General features: G+C 42.3%; 2 protein-coding genes across 3 annotated transcripts in view; both read right to left on the bottom strand.

Annotated features, from left to right (window-relative positions):
• kaznb (kazrin, periplakin interacting protein b) overlaps positions 1-1,246 on the bottom strand; it is a 127,522-nt gene extending 126,276 nt beyond the window's left edge. For both annotated transcript variants that reach the window (XM_069678739.1, XM_069678740.1), the window contains exon 1: positions 1,162-1,246. In XM_069678739.1, coding sequence (XP_069534840.1) covers positions 1,162-1,240 — 79 coding nt within the window. In that variant the 5' untranslated portion in view covers positions 1,241-1,246. The remainder of the gene's footprint in view (positions 1-1,161) is intronic.
• Positions 1,247-7,273: 6,027 nt separating this feature from the next.
• Positions 7,274-21,601, bottom strand: prdm2b (PR domain containing 2, with ZNF domain b). The gene is made up of 8 exons (XM_069678632.1): positions 21,565-21,601; positions 21,362-21,479; positions 19,841-19,944; positions 18,466-18,618; positions 17,238-17,364; positions 14,752-14,856; positions 10,024-14,588; positions 7,274-8,937 (listed from the first exon to the last, which is right to left on the bottom strand). Exons 2-8 carry the CDS (start codon positions 21,474-21,476, stop codon positions 8,920-8,922), a joined length of 5,187 nt encoding a protein of 1,728 aa, XP_069534733.1. The 5' UTR covers positions 21,477-21,479; positions 21,565-21,601; the 3' UTR covers positions 7,274-8,919.
• Positions 21,602-23,245: the final 1,644 nt, after the last annotated feature.

Here is a 23,245-nt window from a genome sequence, read left to right as displayed (position 1 = left end):
AGAACTTTAAAACCAACGTGGCAGAGTCAACGTATAGGATGCAACTCTAAAGGCGGTTTTGTTTTGATTTCTGCCCTGCGCCCTGCTCATTATCCATCATAACTCTGTGTGAAGAGTCACTTTGAATTAATGGCAAAGTGGGAGCATCAAAGGCATCGACTAACAGGCCAGATGAGGGAGGAGGCAGCGGACACTTTCATTCTGGAGGCGAGTCAATCTCCCCTTTTTTTCCCCCTCTCCCAGGGGAAATTTGTATTCTGACCATGTGCATTACATAATAAGATATCACACATGTATGCTTCATTCGCAGCGTTCAAAGGTTGTCTTCAATATTTCTGCACGCCTGAAAATCTTGATAGATTCAGTTTTCAATAATTTAGCAATCAGTCTGAGCTCTCGGAGCATCTCTGATAGTGTCTCAGCCTGTCAGACTCAAACACCCTGATATGTGCACCTGCATTATGAATACATTTCAGCTGCAAACAGTACATTGGTTTTGACTCCCGACAGTGAAAAGAATTCAATCAAATCACTGAAACATGCAGAAACATTCTTTGCAATCAAACCTTTATAACCGTGACGTTAACAAGACAACAACAAATCTACAAAACAGCTGATTTATCTTCTTCATCATGTCGCCCCCTTTGCCAGAATGTGACCCCCTTAGCAGCTGAGCCACAGCCCCAAGTTCAACCTGTATGTTGCCTGAAAAAGATGTGCTTTTGTTGCTTCCTCCTTTATTGAAAACTACTCAAGTAATCCATCCTGCTGCTAAGCAATTTGCTGCACCAACAGAAACATTAACTACGATCACAATCTGTTTACGAAACGATTATTTCTTCTTGCCCTTCGCATAAGCGCAGACATCTCTGACATCCTGTCCGAAAGAATCCAGTTTTGCGTCTTTTTCCCGACAAGAACTCTATGATTTGTTGCAGCTGCAGCATCCCAGGAATATTCAAGCTATGATACTTTAATCTTTATGCACCTTAAGAAGAGGTATGTTGCGCCTCCTAGCATAAGCTTCATTAAAATGGCAATGAGCTTGAGGAAGGATTTGGCAGGAACAGCTGAGGGTGGAGATCAGTTACGCTGACATGCGGGACATGCAGCCTGCTAATTATCCGTCAGGAGGCAGGAGGTGTGATTGTGGCTACTCACTGGCTTGCATCAGCTGTCCCTGACGTCCAAACACCTGGGAGAAGGTGGCATGGCTGCTGCAGGTGAGGGTGTTCTCCATGGTTGTCCCGCTGGCACACGCTGAGGAAAAAGAAAGAGCGAGGAGGGGGGGATGAGGGAAGGTCAGCCACACTGCGTCACATCAAGATGGAAAAAGAGGAGAGAGGAAAAAGAAGAGGGAGAAGAGGGTGGGCTTGCCTTCAGTTGTAGAAGCTGGTGTGTGATCTCTGGTGATGACTGCTCTCCTCTGGACCTGTCCTGCCGCTGCCGCCGCTGCTGCTGAGGAGCGATATACAGCCCCTCGCTGCTCACACCAATGTGAGCAGAACTGCTCCCCGCACAGATAATGGGAGGGGGTGTGCCTGCCTCCCTGACTGCTTGTCAGCATGTAAGAGTGTGTGCGCGCGAGAGAAAGTTCTCTGACTGTGTGCCTGTGAGAGCGTTTTGGTGTGCATGTGTGAGGGAGAGTAAAACAGGGTGGTAGAGCAGGTAGCAGAGCTGTAGGCACAGTTTCTCCGCCAGCACTCTGATCTTGTGCTTCGTCTGTACAGGCTGACAGTCCTCTGCGGCTCCAGACAGGCTGGGTTGAAAGGCAGAGCGAAGAAGAGGGGGTGAGCGCGGCTTCTTCAGCAGGTAAAAGTCAATCCTCCCTCCTCCTTCCCCCCTCACTCTCGGCGCGAGTAGACAGCAGCGTGTGTCCTCTGGGCAGAGGAAGGGACTGTTGTTTTCTGATCTGTGTGACTATGCCCCCTTTTCTCTCCTCCCTCTCCCCCCCTCCCCTCTCTACAACCCTCATTTGCTGAGCCTCAGCAGTAACATCTCTCTCCCTCCCTCTCGCTCTCTCCTGCGCTCCTGTTCTCCCTCACATCTCATACTCTCTCCACCCCACCCCATGCAAATCCCCTCGATCCATCTTAAAGCTCGGGCCGCTGCTGGGAAACAGATTCTAGCAAACTCGAGTGCTTCATCTTCCCCCTGTGCTGAGGGGGGAAAAAAAGGAGGATGAGAAAGTGGAAGGGTTGTATAAAAAGTGAAAAGTAGGGCTGGTACAGCTGGTGGTTTCCAGAGGCTGCATCTTGAAAAGGAATTGAAGAAAACTGCTGAGTATAAAACAAAATTAGCTCACACTCAACTGAAAAACAACTCCCCATAAACTCCTACTTACCTGCAGTGCAACAGCTCTGGTGAAGCTGAAGATTTAGTGGAATGTGTGAAAACATCCAGAGCACACTGCAGCAAAAAGGTGCATAAAGGCGTCGTAAAGAAAAAATAACCCTGCTATCAGATCAAATGAGAACGTTACGAGATCTTTAAATATCCTCTCAAGCCTTAAGGAGGCACAGTTAGCTTTATTGTACACACTGTGCAGCTGTTGGCATGGAGACCTCCAACACAGACAAGACTCTGACAGTTATCCCAACACATGATCACACTGCTTTAACCTCGCTGCAGCTTGTAAACCCCGTGTTAAACAGCCTCCCGAGAAACACAAAGGAGAAACTTTGCCAGGAAACCCATTGTCACGGAGCCATCTCTCACATTACTGCTCTGCAGGGCGAGCACACCGGGGACCTGGCCGCAGCACTCACATCCTCGCATCACATCCTCCTGTTTTGAAAGGAAATGGAAGGACGCTCAATGGGCAGCGGTTGTAGAGCTGGGAGGAAGGCTCGGCTAGAGTTCTGACTTAAGCAGGTGGTTCTGCAGGTGAAGAGATAACAGCATAGAGGTTAAAACCAAGCATTGAGAGCATGTGAGTAAATAACTGTGACATTCAGTTTGTTTGCTTTAGAGCAGGTTAAGTAGCTGCTTAATGGAAATCTCAAAGCCAAGATGCAGTTACAAACCGCATGTGTTCTCTGCATACAAACACGACTAAAATCTTCAAAATGCCGTGGTCAAACTGAACACTGGCATTTCACTAACAATCAGAAGACTTGAGACATGACTTCACTTTCAAGTCTGAGAGACTAATGCCCAGCAGAATAAATCTGCCCTCCATCTTCATCAGCTTTAATGCTATTCTCTTTGAACAGGAAGTAGGGGCAGAGTGAGGGTTTTTTTTTTTTGGAGGCTGCATATTGTCGAGTATGAGCAGCTGTCACTCCCTCCCACAGTGTCTCCTGTCACTGGCGGCTATCTGTTTCTAACAGACAGATAACTATATGGTTTAATACAAGAAAGCCTTTATATTCAATCAGATCTTTAGTAAGAAAAGGAAGCTGACATATCAAAGCTGAACAAAACTGTTTACAGATAAGCTGACAACATTAGCTAATTAAACGATAAGTTGACAGACAGAACATTCATTAATATTTTTTACGAATCAGTTTTTTTCCCCCAGACAAAATACCGCAATCAATGCAGGAGCTAGCTTCTCTTATGAGGGGCTTTTCTGTTTAATATTATTGTGCATAGTATCAGTCAAACATAAGTGACGTGAATGATTTGTGAAGGGCATATTTCCTATTACCCAACCCATTAGCGACATAATGATTAACTGGTTACTCTAGGAAACAACAGCAGATTAACAGATAAAGATCAGCCTTATTAAAACATTAAGTCCTGTGTGACAAGATTCAATAAAATAAAACAAACTTGAATATGGTTATATATATGACTCACATCAACATGTCAGCATATAGCTCACAGAGATGTCTGCATGGCTGTAAACCAGCTTGTTTGGATGAACTAATGGTCTCTTAGCTTAAAAAGTAACTTAAAGAGGGGGTATTATGCTAATTTCAACCTTCATATTTCACTCTGTGATACCTGTGGAGTAGCTTAGCATAATTTATAGTTTAAAAAACTCAGCATTTTTCTCACACTGGTGCTCTGTGCAGGCCCTCATACAGTCTGTGCCTGAACGACTCAGTCAGCTCTGTCCCTTTAAGAAACCCCGCCTCTACAAGTCCACTTTCTTCTGTTTGGCCGGCTCTCCGAAACCTGCTGTGACGTCACAAAGTGCAGCGTGTAGAAAAAACTGTAAAACCTGGCGTTCACAGCAGCCTGCAGACTCAGCTGAGAAGCCTGGGGATTACTCCAACATACTTTTACCTATAGATTTAAAACTTCACCCACGTTTAGCTTGGACATCCAACATTGTAACATTATGCGTCTTAAAATGTGAAAAAGCATAATACCGCCTCTTTAACTAAATTAAATCTCGTCTTGTCACCTTGCAGCAGTGATATAGAGGTGTACTTCAACACCTGGTGGCATCACTGTTAGGTGAAGTTACAGGTTCAATAGTCTGACTCACAGGATGTAGACTGGAGGTATAAGCCCTTAATTGGTCGCCCTTTTAATTGAAACGACAACCACCTGAGATAGCCGCTTAAATGCTGAAAATGGCACGTTTTGACAAATATTAAGCAATACGGCTTTAATGTTTCGTGTTGGTTTTCTTTTGCAGAGATGGAGCTATTAATACCAAAGCTTGCTTCACCAGGTGCAAATTATCCTCCAATACAAGTTCCCTGCGACACTAATTTGCAAGACTACAGGTTCAACAGAGCACACCTCTCACCACACCCAACCACAAGTATCAGTGATGCTGGGTGCGGTTAGAGGCCCAACAGGTCAGCAACACTTTCAAGGTGGTGCTCAAATGTTTTTCTACTTGTAGTTTGTAGTTGCACAAAAAAAAGAAAAATCATCCCCAAAACTACAGCGAGGTATTTTGTGGTTTTTAATTTTGTTAGTGCATACCAGCCCTAAATTGAGTCTCCTCCACAAATAGCTGCTACCTCCGAATCTTCTCGCATGTGGTAATTGAGTGCCAATCCCCTCGAGCAGCCTGTGTGCTGTGCGTCTCCTACGTCTTAAATCTGCCTCTCTGGTGTAGCTTAGTTTATTTCGTCAGGCCAGGCACAGAGCTGCATGGAATTGCATTTTTATGAATAGGGCTGGAGCACCGTACACAGCAATCAAGAGAGAGTGCAGTGATATTTCAGCCTGACAGCCTGAGTATGGTGCAGCGCTCTTCCAAGTGTGCACCCCTACACACACACACACACACACAGCTGAGCACCCATAAACTACAGCCAGCTATAAACTATACCGTCCTGGCACTGGTGCAAATACAAATCTTCCCTTCCCAGTGAATAAAGAAAGATTCTGCCTGTGGATCAAGTCCAACATACAGATTGCATTTAATTCATAACCTCATTCATCAACATGATAACCCCCTGTGTGATGTGAACATCCAGTCCACGGGACATGCCAGTTCTTTAAGCTTGTTTCCAACGCTGGAGGCACGTTTCAGCTCCACACTGACTGTCCGGTGGGTTTGATAGCTCATTAATGTATGTTGAGTGTGATGGATGGGCTCCCGACAAAAATAATCTCAGCAGATGCACGGGGGCCGGATGAGACCTTGAAAGGTGTTCTCGGCGACAAATGCCCCTTCATTTTGAGAAGCACTGGTTTCAATCAAGGTTAATAACACAACTTTCCAGAAAAAGTGATATGGGAACTTTATTATTGTGTAAGGGAGAAGATTTTTATAACAGCGCTGTGCTGGATATTGAATCTATGAATATTTATCACCTCAGGTTTCTCAAATAAAACTACTTGGAGATATTTCAAACAGATTATATTAAAAAATCTTTAAAGTAAGAAGTTTATTTTAGCTCAGAGCTGGTAAGGAGTGTGTGCTTTATTATTAATACGTTTGCTTCTACTACAATAGCTTTTTCAGTTTAATAAAAGTGCATCAGGATTGTTGTTAGAACTGGTTTATTTTATATTTCACTATATAGTTTTTGTGCTTTTGTCCGGTTTTGTGGGTATTCTGATGTTACAGTTATGTATTTTTATGTGGTCATTAGTGTTGTGTTTGCCTTATTCTCTTAATAAAAACTGTTTTTATGCTGCTGCTGCAGAGCATCACAAACAATCAGGAATAACTCATGAATGTGTGCACGACAGTTTTTCATTTCCGGTGACATTTGTGCTGCTGTGATTTATGACTGTATATGACAAACTGCAAAGCGGTGGCCAATAAGAATCTACAGATAAAGAAATAGCACATTTTAAATATAAATAAATATGAAGATTGACGCTGGCCGAGCTCATCTGACTTCATCTACAGCAAACTACACATGATTAAGTTGTATTACTTTTATCTGCACAGCCCTGAATATGTATGAGTGTGTGGTTGAGTGCTTGTGGGCATGAGAGGATGTTATGTTGGTTTTTGGAGATGCATAAGAAATTATGTTGGACAATCTGCAAAGAAGATAAATACATTACATTCTTTTCTATTTAATTCAGGGTAAAACTGATGAGATAATTAGTTTAAAATAAACTTCCCCTTTCAATAAGATATCCTAATAAAGCTCTGAAAGCATATATGAAAATCTGAGCAACAAACCACTCTTGATGCACGATTTGCTCAGGATTTAGCCGAACAAAGTGAAGCTACACAGCAGAAGTGTAAATTGTAGGTTATGTATGACTCACAGATCAACCTCCCTGACAAGTGCACTTCTCCCAAAATGGATACAGATCTAACAGCAACTTGGAAGTTGGTCACGGCGCGCCCGGTAGCAGCTTTCTGACCTGCAAAGTAAAATGTAGCAACTTCAAATCTGATGCAAGCAAAAGGACCGACCTCCTATCAAATTCAAATTAATTGGAAACCAAAGTTCCTTTTTCATAATCCAGCAGCTTCCTGGCAGGCTGTAAGTGGAGAAGGCAATCGGTTAATGTAATCTAGAAAACTATATTACAGCCACAATGGCAGGGACATCTATTATGTTAAGAAGAGAAAGGTCTCAGTGAATAACAAAGCCTGCAAGGAGTCAGAGCCACTCATGAGTGCAGTTAATCACACGTTCTCTCTCGACACCCACAAAGTAACTCTTGATGTTTATACAACCAGAAAATACTGTAATCATTATGTTGTAATGCGCTGCAGATTAAATAATGAACTTTTCTATCAATTTGGATATTTAACAGATGGAAATCTTAAATTGACCTTGAAAATGTCCTTCCTATCTGATTACACCCACATCTTGCTTTAAGTCTATTTGGGACCTCCTGAAAGCAAAAACAATAAAAGCTTTACACAAATTGAAAAACCTTTTTTTATTATGTCAATTACAGCAATGTTTTACTTGAGGTCATTTGGGATTTTTGTCTTTGTTCATCCTTAAATACATAATCTTGATGCTGAAAGGCAAAAACATGAAGATTTCTCGTGGAAATATAAATTAGCTTCAAATCATATTTTTCAATTTACTTTCCCATAAACATGCTACAAGCGTTAAAGCACTGCCTGCGTGTCTGCTGTCTTCGTGGTACGACTGGGTATGGTCGACAGTGACAAAGTGGGGGGAGAGCACTGGAGAGACTAAACTAAAAATAAGAAGCTTCTCATTGGCAGTATCACCAAAGATATTAACTAACAGAAACAAAGATGACATTGTCCTTCAGTTACTGTGGCATGACTCTCAAAAGAAAAACAACACATGAAACAACTTTTTGCACGTCCACTTGCAACGGACATAAAAGAACAAAAACGGCTGCATTCATATTATTGAGTTATCATCATGCATTTTGGCATATAAAAGTTGGTTCATGTGTTATTAATGTGTGTAAATTACTTAAAGCAGAAAATAAATTAATTAAATTCAAAGATTTGTTTTTTCAGAAAGGCTGTAAAAGTCGCATTTTAGATCAGATGAATCATCTGCACCAATTTACATGTGTCTGCAAAGTGCAACAGACATGAATACATTCTATTATTCACCGTTTAATTAAGCCAATCTTACTGATCCAGCTAGAAAAATTTGGCAGTTTGTTTTAAAGTGCTGTAAGAACACTGGGCTGTATGGGTGACAGTAGAAATTCTTCTCAAGGCGGACATTTTTTTAAGGAGACTTCAACATAATTCCCATCATTTTAAAACTGGAATTACCTGCTAACGTCAGATAAAAGAAAAAACGTCTGAGACAGCAGGTAAAAACATGACACATACTGGAGATTTAGACTAAAGGAATAGCTGTCAGGCCACACATCCAACCATAACCAGACACATACTTACCACACACACATAAACAGTGTTCCTGAGGACCAATTGTTGCAGTACAAAACTGCCATTTGTATTTTTGTTTCCCAAACAAAAATATGCCAATAAGATATATTCTACAATATAATGACTACAGAAATTTAAATCAAACACATACATACTTTGCAAATCATTTATAAACTGAAGTAGGTGCCCATTGGGAGAGACATGGAAATTGGCTTCATCTAGTTTGTAATCTATTCAGCACATGCATTAAGAGACTCTGGAAACATCCAAAAATCTAAACAACCAAATGGGGAAAAGACGGAACGAAAGAATAAACAAGTTTCCCTAACCCTAACTGATACGTGATTGCCATTTGCAATATATCAGCTTCCCAAAATAACGGAGCCCTAATGTTACTGTTTTGGGTCAAGTAATGACACATTTTGTGTATATATTAACTCATTGTCATTTACAGTTTCTTATTCCTTTTTTTGCAAGGCTGGCTAAAATCAAGGCTCAGTTCAGTTCAAAAGATGGAAGATAAAGAGAGTTCACTCCTTACATCCAGCAAAGGCAGAGATGAGATAAGCAGACTTCACTTTTTGAGTGAATAAGCCCACCACAAAAGATCCACCTCGGTGCTGACAGTGCCTTGATTAGTCCAGAGCTGAGAGGTGAGAACTTTACTCCCAGGAAGAGCTCAACAATGTCCACATGGCTCACTTCATCAGCACCTCCTGCAACATGAGAGACAAACAAAACTGAGCAACAGAGAGCTTTGTAGAGATGCAACACTTTTTTTAATTATATAGATGACAAAAAATAATTTACAACTTTCTAATCAACTCATTGACCAATTCGTATTTCTAGAGAACATACCACAAATTTGATGGTTCCAGGTTCTTCCTTACAAAAATGTGATGCTTTTTATTTACAAGACATTTTAATGTCATCACTTGAGTTCTAGGAAACTGCGGGGAACGTTCTCATTGTTTTCTTTTGCTTTATATAACGAAGGATTAAAATGACAAAATAATTGTCAGAAAACTTGAAAGAAACTTAAAGTAACTCCTTAAGTGACAAACACCAGTGCGATCTAACAGTTAAGTCACAGAAATAAACGTATATTTATATCACTGTAAAACCATATCAGCATCATTTTATAACTTTTCATGTGCTGGGGGTGCTGGTTTGGCTCAGTTGGTGGAGCAGGCGCCCCACGTACAGAGGCTACAGTCCTCGTCACACTGATCACGGGTTCGACTCCCGGTCTGGCGATCATTTGGTGCATGTCATTGCCCACTCTCTACTCCCAACTTTTTCCTGTCTCTCTTAAGCTGTCCTTTACAATAAAGGCAAAACCCCCAAAAATGATCCAAAAAAAAAATATATATATATATATATTTTCATGAGCTAAGAAAAAAAAGCCCTGTACAAAGCTTTAATGCAGTGCATTTTTCACTTATTCTGATGTTTCATCAAATTCATGAAATATAAGTTATCATAAAGTTAAATAATTATCTAACCCTAAAAAAACTTCAAACTTCAAACAAAAAAAAACTTTTTTAACTTCAACAAATGTTATTAAAACATTTTGCCATTAAAAAAAGCACTAAGTAATGAAGACACTTCATAAATTGCTTCAAACATGTCTTTAGCAACTCTCTGAGGAAAATTGTTGTCACCTATAGGCTGGCATATAGAGTGAGACTTATATGCAATAAGCCAATAATGTTTTGGTCAATATAGCACCAGCCCCAATAAAGACAGAAAAGTTAAAACTAAACAAGAGAGAAGGAGACAAATGCAGGGTAATGTCTCACCTGTGTCTCTTTTGGCTCTTGAATTGGTGGTTCCTCAGTTTTCACCTCAGCAGGAGGAGCTGTGCTCCTGGTGACTGGACCACCTACTCTCTCCCTTGTTCGAAGGGGGAACCGGATCTCTTTCTTCAGCTGTGTTGTTGGTGGTGGCGGTGGAGATTTGGCCTCTGCTAATCTCTTGGGTGCTGCCTCCTTACCCATGCGCTGCATTCTCATGGCCGGCCGTTGTGGTGCAGTGTCACTGGGAGTGTCCGGGGCTATCGGGGTGGGAGGTAGAGACTGAACTTGGCCCTTCTTGGTTTTTTTGCTAGCAGGAACTGGAGCTGGGAACGAGGCAGGCCTCTTTTGACGGCCCAAGGTAGCAGCTGTCTTTCCTTTGCCGGTCTGGGAGGGTTCTGATTCTGCTGCACCGGAGCTACGAGCTCTGGTCTTTCCCAGGGGTCTGGGCTCTGGCTCTGTCTGCTGTATTAGACTGTCTGAAGCTTTCTTCCTAAGATTCATGTTTTTATCTAACACAGACACTGCCTCCTTTTTCACCTCTGCAAGACCTTTTTTGCCCTTTTTAACGACAGGCTTCATTGGACAGCTGACGACCATATGTTTACTGAGACTTGCAGGATAAGTAAACTCTCGACTGCAGTGGGGGCAAACATTAGAGGCCTGCTCTTCTTCAACTTTAACATTAGCCTTCTTTGCAATGGTGGCAGCTTTATTTCTTTGTGAAATTGCCTTCTGGACCAGCTGGTTTTTCTTTTTACTAAGGGCGCTCATTTTTGTTTTACCAGTATCTTGATTAAAGTTAAGTCTCTTTGGCTGACCCATTCTACGGAAAGCACTGAGGCCTGCAGTGGCTGCTGAGGGCGATACGACCCCATTGGGACTCTTAACTATTTGCTTGAGGGGGATGGGGTTTTTCTTGGGGGTGTAACGCTTCTTATCGCTAGCATTGGCACAGGCCAAGATGTGCTGGTGCAGTTCTGGCATGTTGTCAAAGCTGTTGCCACACTTGGTGCAGCGAATGGCAGTGCTGAAAGTTTGTGGTATGTTATGGGTGGTGAAGTTAGTAGCTGAGGCCACAGAGCCAGCATGGGACCGACTGTGATAAGGAAATGGGGGTGGTTTGTAACTGGGGTAGTGTTGATTAATGCCCAGGCGGACATCGGGGCCTTTAGGCTTCCCTCCCTCTGAAGCCATGATCTTTATTGTAGTGTACAGCTCCTCATTTGGGTCCTCTGCTCCTTCCTCTGCATGATTACCGTTAACATCAGGCTCTTCTTTTGCCAAATCAGAGTCCGTGTGTGGAGCAACTTCCTCTGTCGTCTCTGGTGCTGGTGTTGAGGGACAGCTTTCCTCTTTGGATCTGGATGGATCGGTGTAGTTTTGCGGCCTCAGCTTGCCACTCTCTTCAGTGGTATGTGAGCACGTCTCGTTTGGATGCAGATCCTTCTGGTGCTGCTGGAGGTTACAGAGAAAAGCAAACTCCTTGGAACAAACGGAGCACACAAAGATCTTGCCCACTCCGTGTAGCGTTGTCCTGTGAGCCAGCAGGGCCGGGGCGTCACCGAACAGCTGCACGCAGAATTCACACTTGAAGGGCCAATCAGCAGCGTGCTCTGTGATGTGTCCACTGAGCTCCTTGATGGAGTTGAACGGCTCCTCGCAGACATTACACACAAAGGTCTTACAATATGTCGAATCGACTTCCTCCCCCTCAGAGGTTTTATCAGACGGTTTATCTGGAGCAGCGGGCTGGGGTGAAGAGTTGACAGAATCCTGAGTTGTGTGATTTACACCCGACAGCTCATCTACGCTGTGCTGAGGCTCTGCTTTTATCTTAATCTGAGGGAGGGTTTGTGAAACCGGTGCTGGGGATGAAGGAGGAGATAATGAGGAAGATGAGGATTCTGGCTTGGTTGAGAGAGCAGCAAGAGGTTTCTCAATTACAGAGTCGAGGTTTTGGTTCATTTTGCCATTAAGCAGGCTGATGGAAGTTGTAGTCAAAGGAACATCTGCTTCTGTAGTGGGCAGATCTACTGATATTGGCTCAGGAGGGCTCAGGGTTGCTGAAATTTTAAGGGGATCTTTAAGTGGAATTCTCTGGGAGTCCAGTGGTTCAGGAATATCGTTCTCTTCCTCGTCTTTGTTTTCATCAGCTGACATGTTTTCATCAGCTGACATGTTTTCTTCAGCTGACATGTTTTCTTCAGCTGACATATTCTCCTCTGAGTCTGACTGGAGCTTGTGTTCAAGCGACCTTGGAGACATTTTTGGAGAGAGGACAGGAAGTGGTCTCAGTGCAACAGAGTCTGAAGGCTGAGAAAGAGGAGAGCTAGGCATAGTTGGAGGCGAGGGTATGGTAGGTAGTACAGGGGGAGGCGGTGTTGGGGATGTCACACTGGAGGTACCAGGGGAAGAGGGGTTCATGGTGACAGGGGTCAACGAGGGCGGAGAGGGGTGGGCAGACTCCGACGCGTTTGGAGAGTGAGAATTAAAACAACTAAGGTTTGCAATGGCTGAAGAGCTGTCCTCTCCTGGCAAAGTTAGTCCTACATACTCATTCATCAGCACCTTCTCTAGCATGCTGGTGTTGGGCTTTCTCTTTTTAATCAATGGCTGTGGTGCTGAACTTCCCTTTAATTCAGGCTCAGCGTTGCTCTTACGATTTAAGCTTAAATCAAGAGCCGAGTCCCCAAGCACCTTGTTTAAGCTGTCACTTCTCCTGCTCACAGAGTTTGACAGATCCAAAGGCTGCTGATTACAGGCATTTCCACCACTACTAGCGGTTTGGCTGTTCATATTATTTCCAGAAAGGCTCAGGCCATCTCCATCTTCCTTGTCCAGGATGCTCGCAGGAGGTGATGCGCTACGGCTTTCAACCTTTGGCACCTTAAGGGTAAATGAGCTCGCCACCTCAGCTTTACAGCTCTCTGTTTTACATGCAGGACTGAGCTGTGGAGATGACGGGGGAGAGGCTGTTCTTCTTTTAAACCTGCCTGAAACCCCCGGGAGTGGCGTGACTGACAGTGGGGAGGCCAGTCTATGGCTTTCTGTTAACAGAGCAATGGTTGATTTCTGAATGTCTTGTGTCTGAAGGAGCTGTTTAAGCTTAGGCGAGAGATAAACAGTTTTCTCTCGTTGAAATGCTGTTGAATCTGCAGCTTGTTGGAATAGTCCTCCCACCAAGAGGTTAGAAGAGGAAGATGTAGAGGATGATGAAGATGAAGAGGCCGTAAAAGATGCTGTTTCTGTTTCCACTTTGAGGCTGGGAACAAGTGGCGGTGTTGATGTTCTTCTTTTTGCTGCTGGTTGGCTCATATTAGAGACTTGCTTGACTGCGCTGGTTCTACCCTCCACCTTCAGTGCCTGACTGATCTGATTTGGACTGATGATGACTGTGTCCAGACCAAACAGAGCTGCAGATCTGGAGTCCACCTCTATCACCTCACAGGTGCTCACCGTACTAGTTGACACAATCTTACCATCAATGTAGAAGCTCAAATTCTCAGAGATGTTTTTAGATATGTCCACGGCATAATCGTCCCTATCTGCCTCATCTTCCGTGTCCGCACTGGGCACATAGACGGGCGGAGGGCTGGTGCTGGGGGACTCATCAGGCAGCTGCTGTACCGAGGCCTCCTGTAGCAGCATGCCTTTCCTGCGGACTCCCTTTGGCAAGAGGTGTCGTTCATGTATTCTGCGTTGATGGCGCCGCATGTTGGTGTGTGTGCCAAATGCTTTGTTACAGTACTTGCAGGGATGGAGTTCCTTAGACTCCCCGTTTTCATCCAATATAAAGGGACGGTCGGCATGAAGCCCCAACTCCTTTCTCTGCATCTCAGAGTTGTGCAGAGATCCCCCTGTAAACTGAGACCCTATGGCTATATAGTGACTAGTTGGGCTGGTGCAGTCAGGACTTGAACCATCAGTCTGCACCACAGGGCTGAGTAGACTGGCAGTCCCAGCCAGAGAGCCAGGCCTTTTTTTAGGCCCACTCTCATGCCTTCTTTCATGCCTTCGCCTCCCCACCTGTGAGCCAAAGGACTTGTTGCAGTACCGGCACTTGAACAGTTGTGATTGCTGGTTCGTGATGGCATGAATGTGATTGTGACGTTCCAGACCCTGTCTGGTAGAAAAGTGGCGCTCACAGTGCTGACAGGGATACGACTCTCCGTGGGGATCGCCCTCAAGGTCACCATCGGGATCAGGGTCAAGATCAGGATCAACCTCTAGTTCTTGCCCTGCAAGAGAGGAAGACTCCAACTTTCCCTGCAAATCCTTAAGGCTTTCTTTACCACATGTCAGCGATGGGCCAGGCTGCTTATTTTGCACGAAATCGGACGCAGGTGAATGCTGAGCTATTTGCTGATGTACTTCCCTCGGTTCCTCCAAATCATCAGCATCCTCCTCTTCTTCCTCCTCTTCCTCCTCTGCACCGTTTCCCCTGTCTGTCATCACTGTTGACATGTTGCCGACATCTCTACAGTCAGTGCTTTTCATAGGATGGGTTTCCTGATGGAGTTCCTGTGAGGGCCCGAAGGTTGATGGCCTCTCATCCTCCTCCCTGAGACCTGTAAACAATTCATCACAAGTGTCAAGTACTGCTTTTTGTCAAACCATTTCAGGAACTTCAGTAACACTCATAAAAAAAACATCTACCTAGGACATTTTCAAAGAAAGCTTGGGTAAACAAATGCAAATACACAGATTATCCATAACAACAAGTCATCTTACCGTCTTCCCCATCCCACATCTCCTTGACAGTAGCTTCGGTTACACTTGTTTTCTTGAATCCACCCAAACCAGCCTGTCTGGATCTCTCCAGCAGCTTCCTTCTGGCTGCAAGAACAAACACACACATCACTTTGCATGAGGCTTGATGAAAAGCAAACACGGCTTTTAAGAGGATACAAAACTGATTTTGTTGTATCATAACTTATTTTTTCATTCATTACAAAATTATTTTACAAGTATTATTTCTCCAGTTTCTACATTTTAGGCAAAATAGCAGGCTTTCAGTATCTAACAAGTTGTATTAACCTAATTGCCCTCTGGGGGAATGGCAAATATGTCAGATATTATTTCTTTGTCTTAATAGACCCATAAAACAATGTCAATATTATTTTAAAATCACTTGTAACCTTTTCAAATTACTGCCTCAAGTTAATGGGCTTGGCACACACTCAATGCTTTTTCTTTTTTGAATGCAGCAAGAAAACTTCCTGTGACTGTTTTGAAATTCAAACAAAACCAGCCTTACAGCTGATCCTAAAGCAGCCTCACTTCTATAGTAATGGGCTTTCATCAGCATTTCAAATACATGCAATTGATGATGAAGGCTATGCTGAACATGAAGGTTCTTTAAATTTCTTGTCTGGCTTCCCTGGCACCTCCTCATCATTTGAGTGTGTCAACAAGGTCACCTGACATGGCCTACAAAGCCTAATTCATACCAGAGAAACACATGCTGCAGGTCAATCATCTGACCAGCTTTTTCAGAGGCATTCTGCTAAATCTACAACAGCAAAACAACTATCAGTTAACATTTATTAAATCGCACTAACATTTGAAAGCCCTATCCTCTTATGTCAGTATTTTTTTCATACAGACGTCACTGGGCAAGCAGAGAGCAACAATTCTTGGTGTGTGATGTTAAGATAAAGCTATCAGAATAGGGAGGGTAACTTTATCGAAGTTGACTTTGGAGCATAGGGCTGCCAAAAGCCATAACACTGGAGTGTAAAGATGTTGTACTAGTGGCTATTGCCTGTATGGTTAATGCAGATATTTAAAGTGGGTCCTCTTACAAGAAAGGATCAGAAATTCTTTTAACAACAAGTCTGTAGAAAATAGGAAGTTTCAAAAGATAAACTCATTGAATGTGGATCCGTCTTTTTATTTTCTTCCTTATTTCACATCTCATGAGCTACAAGGACAGATTTGACTTCATCAATGTTGCCTAATGCCTACATTTACATTCTGATTTAATTCCATATAAATAAGTCTCTAAATTACACTCTATTATAATGAATTATTCTATAATATTTCTGCAAGAATCGTATACCATTTCATATAAAAAGTAAACAATTAAACATAAAAAAGAAAAATATGTGAAACAAGAACCATCAAAAACAGACCACACAGATAAGATCAGACACCGAATACACATTTGTATTAATTTGCCATTTTCCTCATGGTCCCGTATTGAATTACCAACATAATACACAACATGGAAACTCTATGTCCAAAGTTCATTCTGACAAAAGTAATAGTGACATTTAGAGGCCATGTTGACGTTTTTAATAATTAGCTGGTTACACATCTCTCACTTTCACGTTTTGATAAAGTTACAGAAAAATAATGACGTTTCTGTCCTTTTAGTTATTTTTGGACATTTGTTTTGGTGTCTGAAGTCACGTAATGTTAATGCTCCTAAACCACACTATTACACTACACTGACAAACTGTAGTCAACGCCACTGTGCGTACCGTCTATTCACCATATTGTTATTATAAATTTATAATCATAATGTACTCTAATCTGCTCCTGTACACCGTGATGCGCGTGCGTTCACAACTAGCCGTTTAGCCTAACGCTAGCATGCAAGACAGACTCTGACAACTCGATGAACTGGTTATTCTGGACCGAAACGACGTGAATGGTTAATTTTAGACGCTCTCCACAAGATATAACACTTGTTATTAAGGTTGATATCCAATACATACGGTCTAGTTAGCCTGCAGTTGGATAAGGAAGCTGGCTAGTTAGCTAACATGCTAGGCCATCATCAAGTAGCTCGAGAGGCTCGCGGATGGATGGCTTTCATGCTTTAGGAACTCAAGGAAGGTCACATCCTCGACAACGTCAGGACCCAGAGGAGGAGGAAAAGCTGCTAAAAAGTTGCCCAGACGCTTGTTTAACAGCGTAACAGTGTAATTTACGGCAACGAGTTGGCTAACTGGTCGCTATTTAGGAGTGTATCTGGTCCCACGGACGAGTTTTAGGTCGTGTCTGAAAGTAGAGAAAGCCCCACACATCGCAACCGTTAACGTTAGCCACCACTAGCCTTCCTTCATTTGTAGCTAGCTAGTTAGCTCGCCAGTTACAACTTCGACTGAGCTCCAAGAGATATCCGTTTCGTGGCTAACCTGTGAAAAGCACACGCACAGTAGGTTAAACCCCAAGCAGAAAAGTCATCTTGTTTGTAGGTAAGGCCTCACCTCGTTTCGCCCTGGGTGAGTTTTTCCTGCTCAGACTGCTGGCTCTTTCTTCCTCCAGTGCAGCTGTTATCTCAGGGTTGTCTTCCACAGTGTACCACACCAGCAGCTCCTCTCCCGGCCCGATAGGCTGCAACAATGAGAGATGAGGTCGGCCACCAATCACAGCCCGGCTTGCTGAGAGGCAAGGGGGATATTTGGGCCACTGTGCATCTTATCTGTCTGCTGTACGGGCTCGGGGGGCATGGAATTTGACAGTCTTTTCACCATAGTCTGCAGTAAATTCTCCAGTAGAACAAACGTTTGTGTCATACTCATTGCAACACAGATGTAGTTACTTTCATGTAACCACTTTTAGTTCTGCATTATGCTTCTTAGAACACATCACAGTAACTAACTGCAAACTAGTGCATATGTACTCTATATTATAATAGTATTAATAGGCCCTTTTCAGATCCTTTAGTCACTACTACAACAATATTAAAATACTCTGTTGCTAAGATTGCACAGGTAATCAAAAGGATTTTATCGCAATATCAGAGGCTGCAAGTATTCTTTTTATAAAAATAAAAACAAAGTTCTGCCTAGATGCCCATGTAATAAAACATATTTTACACTAACCCACAAAAATGTCACATTATCATGATTTAAATAGTTTTTCAATGAAAATCTAAATTGTACTGTAAGAGTTTTTTGCTTCTAAACAACCACATTTTATCACATAATTGTCACCAATACTTAAGCCAATACTTTTGCAATTACTAAAAGCAGTAATACAATACACAGGAGAAATTTGTGCATCATGACTATACACTCTGGCCACTTTATTAGGTACACCTATACAAGCTTAAGCTTGCCATCACTACAGCTTACTAATTACTTCTACCTTTACGGAGATAATACTGTTCAGTTTTGACTGACAGTCTGAACAGTATTAATTTACCATATGTTTATTGATGAAGTTGTAGTTTGCAGTGGTGCTACATTTTATTGAAGATGTTTCTAATAGTTTGAGAGGGAAGGAACATTTGAAACACAATTGGTAAAATACCATATAGGCATGTGAAGAGTTTATAAATGCTAATGTAACAATTATAACAACATGCCTCAGTGCCAAAATCCCAAAACAATTCAAACCAAAATGACTTCCAATTCATCCACTAATTATTCACTGTATTTTAGTCCATGTGTCCTTTGATACTCACGGGCTGCATGTGTGCATTTGACCTACCCTTAAAACCTTGTAGTAAATGGCTCTGTTGATCTCCAACGGGAAAAGATTCTGCTCTTCACTGGAGCGCGCCCAGTTTACGTATCGCAGCCAGTTCCCCTTCACGGGGTCTGTGGCATCAACACACATCCAGCCACGCGCTGGGAAATAAACCTACAAAAAGGTACAAATATTATATCCATTTAGAGCTCCAGAAGACCGGGACAGGAGCATTAAATGGGGTCATCTTTCCTCTAAGTGGGAGCTGAAATAATCAGCAGCATTTGTCATAGCAATGTAATAACAGTGGCGTTTTCATTTTTCTCTAAAACAGCATAGGGGTACTACAAAGCAACTTCAACATACTCAGACTTTCTTTGCACGAGTTAGCTTGGAAAAAACACCATTCAGAGAGAACAGGTATCATGAAGGTGGTTATCCACTATTGCTGTTAACTCTCCCTCTCTTTTGGCTCTATGCACATTTCTACTAAAAGGGATCAAGGCTGCATGTTTAAATCAGGTTTTTATGATAAACAGCTTGAAGTATACACAAACATCCTTACTGCTGCTGCACATAAGACAAAAGTGAAATGCTGTAGAAAATCACTAATGATGTAAATTCTCTAACTTAAATATTTATTTATTACTCAATGCACTCTTAGTGCTTCCCTTATTTTGCACGTGACACGTAATTTTCTAATTTCCATTGTAGCTACGATACCAGCAGAATCCAATGTGGTCTGTAGCTGCTGTGCCTCGATCATTCTTTCAGCGTATGGATGATCTGCTATGTAGATTTAAAGTTTAATATTACTTGAATCAAAACAGAGGAGGGGTCAGGTTTCCTGCATCTCCAAATGAATGCGTTTAGGTTCCCATGATATAATCCTTTTGTGCTACTGTAACTGCATGGCTTTGGTTGCAATACTAACATAACATTACAGTTGCCTATATATTGTATATTGTATTGTATCAGTTGAGATACTTTGTCGCTTACAGAGAATATCGTATGAAAATAATTACTGAAAGGAGGCTGCTTTACAGCTGAAATAAAGCCTAATGCTGAACATAACCTCCTCCAGAGCTGGTTAGTTGTGCAGCATAAGTTACCACACTGATCTAGCCTGGTTAAAGGAGAGCCAGCTTTGTGACACTGAGATCTCTGGCTGTACCCTCAACAACCCTTGCTTCATAGTTCACCCCTCTGTTGTACTTTTACACGTTTGTGTTAATTCACCGTACAACTTTTACATGGAGACTACACATTTTAAACGTAGGCTAAACTCTTATGAAACGTGCTTTGAACAGAATGTTGTTGGGCTCGATTTAACTATGCAGCAACTCTGAAAAGGTGGAGACGAGTATTTCGGGAAGAAAGCCAACTTGTGACGTACCTCCCACATGTAAACATTACTCGTCACCTGCGACCTCTTCTTCTTCTCTCCAACGAACGGGCCGAACCTCTTGCCTTTTGGAATGACCCGAGTAGCCCAGACACCTGGAAAAAAAGACACATGTTATATACACTGCCTGGCCAAAAAAACAGTCACACACTTTAATATTTTGTTGGACCGCCTTAAGCTTTAATTACGGCACGCATTCGCCGTGGCATCGTTTTGATAAGCTTATGCAATGTCAACATATGTTTCCGTCCAGAGTTGCACTCATTTTTCGCGAAGATCTTTTATTGATGATGGTAGAGTCGGGCCGCTTTGTAAAGTCTTCTCCAGCACATCCCAAAGATTCTCAATGATGTTAAGGTCTGGACTGTTGTGGCCAATCCATGTGTGAAAATGATGTCTCATGCTCCCTGAACCACTCTTTCACAATTTGAGTCAGATGAATCGTGGCATTGTCATCTTGGATATATATATCCATTGATGGAAAAACCTGGTCATTCAGATTGTCAGCCGACCTAATTTTTTGGGCACATAACGTTGCTGAACCTCGACCTAACCAACTGAAGCAACCACAGATCATAACACTGCCCCCACAGGCTTGTACGGTAGGCACTAGGCATGATGGGTGCGTCACATCATCCGCCTCTCTTCTTAGCCTCATGCACCCATCACTCTGTAACAGGGTAAATCTGGACTCATCAGGCCACATGATCTTTTTCCATTGCTCCAGAGTCCAATCTTTATGCTCTCTTCCAATTAGCCTCACTGACGAGTGGTTTTCTTAAGGCTACACAGCTGTTTCGCCCCAATCCCTTGAGTTCTCTTCACATTGTGCGTGTGGAAATGCTCTTACTTTCACTATTAAACATAGCCGTGAGTTCTACTGTTGATTTTTTTACAATTTGATTTCACCAAACGTTTAAGTGATCGCAGATTACAATCATTCCAGATTCCTTTCCAACCACATTTCTTCCTCGAAGCTGATGGTTCACCACTATCCTTCCAGGTTTTAATATTACGCTGGACAGTTCTTAACCCAATTTTAGTAGTTTCAGCATCTCCTTAGTAGTTTCTTTGCTTGATGCAGGCCAATAATTTGATCCTTCCTGAACAGAGTCACATTTTTCCGACATGGTTGTTTAAGAAAGAAGAAGCTACTCACTGCATCAGTTAGGGTTAAATAACTTGTTGCCAGCTGAAACAGATTAATCACTGCAGTTAATATTCAATGGTAGGCTCTTACCTATTGGCTTATCAAGGTGGTGACTTTTTTTGGGGGGGCAGGCAGTGTATATGTATTACATTTCATATTTTTAGACATTTAATGTCTAAATAACTAAATACAAAAAACTAAATACAGTATGTTGGAATGCATTTAGCCACAGTTTTTGGGTTGCCTTGGACAGGGGTGCCTAATAAAAGATATCTTGTCCTGTTTATCGAATGGCAAACGTGGAACTTGAGATGGATGTTCATGATTGGCATAATGAGGTTTTTACACACGTGCGTACTCACCAATGCGGTTTTGATTTATGGCAGAAGGTCCAAGGCTCAAACAGTCCGGCAAACCTTTCCACACATGAGTTGGAATTTCATCGAGAGTCTCCACCGTCCCACCAGTTATCGCCATAATCTACAATAAATGAAAGATGACATTTGTTTTTAAAAAGCATCAAAACCCATTTCATTTTAAAATACAGTTTGTCTTGTTGTTTTACCTGTTCATGTAGATTCTACAAGACAGATGGCGCCAACTAAAAGTTTAATGGAGCGTTATCACATGGACTGTCAATACAGAGCAAAGGAAGTGATTAAGAAGCAGCAGCATACTATAGTGTATGCTCTGAAAAAGGCAACACATCACCTCTCTAATAAACATTTACAAAGACTTATTCTGTCTCTATTCATGACAGGAGTGCTGTGTCCATGCATCAACATAACTTGTCAAAGTTTTGACATGCAAATGTAACCACAGGTAAACACAGGCCTTTCACAAATAGAACAACCAGGAAGTGTAGCCAGTAAATTTAAATTTCGTGCGTTGTTTGAAAACCTCCAAAGATAAGCTCTGAAATAACAGATGAGGCCGGACTGAGGATCATAAGACCGACTGCCATGCAAGTCTTTTGGATTATTGCAATAATCAATGTTGTATCTTCAACACTGCGAGATGTGCAGACATCTTTGTCATGTATGCATACTGATGTTTTGGGGGTTTTCAGTACTCAAAGACAAGTAAGTTTCCAGTTTCTATAATGTATGAGATAGGTCAGATATTCACTTATCAATCTCTTAAAAGAAAGAATAGCAGATAATGCTCAAATCTGAGAAGCTGGAAACAGTGAATGATGGATGACTCAAAAGAATAATCAAATATTACAGAATGTCGAATCAATTTCTCAAGTCAAAAATCAACTTATAGACTTTTAGCTGTTGTGCAATCACCCAAATACAGATTTTAAATGTTTAGGCGTTTCCTGTGCTTTGGTAGCTTTTTGTCCCAACTGGCTGAAGAGCCAATTGTTCAGCAGCACAATGAGCTGACCCATGTGTTCACACACACACACACACACACACACTGAATTCATTAACACACAAATATTCCACACAGTTCAGGATAAGATTTTTTGACATGACGCCTCTAACTCGACCTATGATCATTTTTGTATCTCAAAGGAAGATAAACGAGAAAGCTAAGCCAAAAAAAATAAACCTCATTGTCTCAGCCCTTTTGTGATAGTGAAGCTTTAACATCCTGTTAAAATAAAAGAGGCCATGCATTAACTTTTTCCTGACCAGTTCATTTAGGTTCATTTATAATCCGCTGCTGCTGGAGTTCAGATCAGACATTTTTAAACCCCTTCTAGTTGAAGTTCAAGCAACAAATGGAGAGATTTAAACGTGGGCGTGTGCAAGTGTGCGTGCGTAAATTTGATTTTAAAGCGTTTTGGCTCAAAAAAGTTAACAAAGACTAGAAAATAGACGGAAATGTGAAGTGTACATCGCCTGAAGGATGCAGTTTATTGTTACCCTTGTAGGCAAACCGTCCGCTCTCCTTGTTCCTCCCGATGCTGCCGGAGTAAGGTGGCTGCAGCCCTTTTCTCCCTAAATGTTTCCTGCCGTAGGATGATTTTTGAGTTTAGGCTACTGTTACGCGCACTTACCTGCGTTAAGTAAGCGGGGACTTGTGATTTTTGTGCTCTAACTGCTCTCAATCTGCTGAAAATGGCGGATGGAGGCTTGAGTCGGCAGCCTCCTCTGTAACTCGGATCGTGGTTGTAGTGGAGTTGGGAGAGGCAGCCTGTCAGACTCGTGCAAACACACACGCGCACACAGCGATGGGGCAATAATGTGGAGCAGAAAGGAGGTTTTTTGTAGACGATAAGGGCTTCCTGGTGT

This window comes from Semicossyphus pulcher, unplaced genomic scaffold, assembly GCF_022749685.1.
Source record: "Semicossyphus pulcher isolate SPU_LCO1_2020_fin unplaced genomic scaffold, fSemPul1.0.p SCAF_3, whole genome shotgun sequence".
NCBI lineage: Eukaryota > Metazoa > Chordata > Actinopteri > Labriformes > Labridae > Semicossyphus > Semicossyphus pulcher.
This window is presented reverse-complemented; position numbering and strand designations above follow the sequence as displayed.

What these genes read in the sequence shown, in the direction of transcription:
- prdm2b (XM_069678632.1), bottom strand. Translation starts at nt 21,476, where the DNA reads ATGGCGATAACTGGTGGGACGGTGGAGACTCTCGATGAAATTCCAACT. An exon ending in CATAAATCAAAACCGCATTG is followed by an intron (nt 19,945 to 21,361) that starts GTGAGTACGCAC and finishes CTTTTTTTCCAG; the next exon opens with GTGTCTGGGCTACTCGGGTC. An exon ending in GATGTGGGATGGGGAAGACG is followed by an intron (nt 14,589 to 14,751) that starts GTAAGATGACTT and finishes AATTGTTTACAG; the next exon opens with GTCTCAGGGAGGAGGATGAG.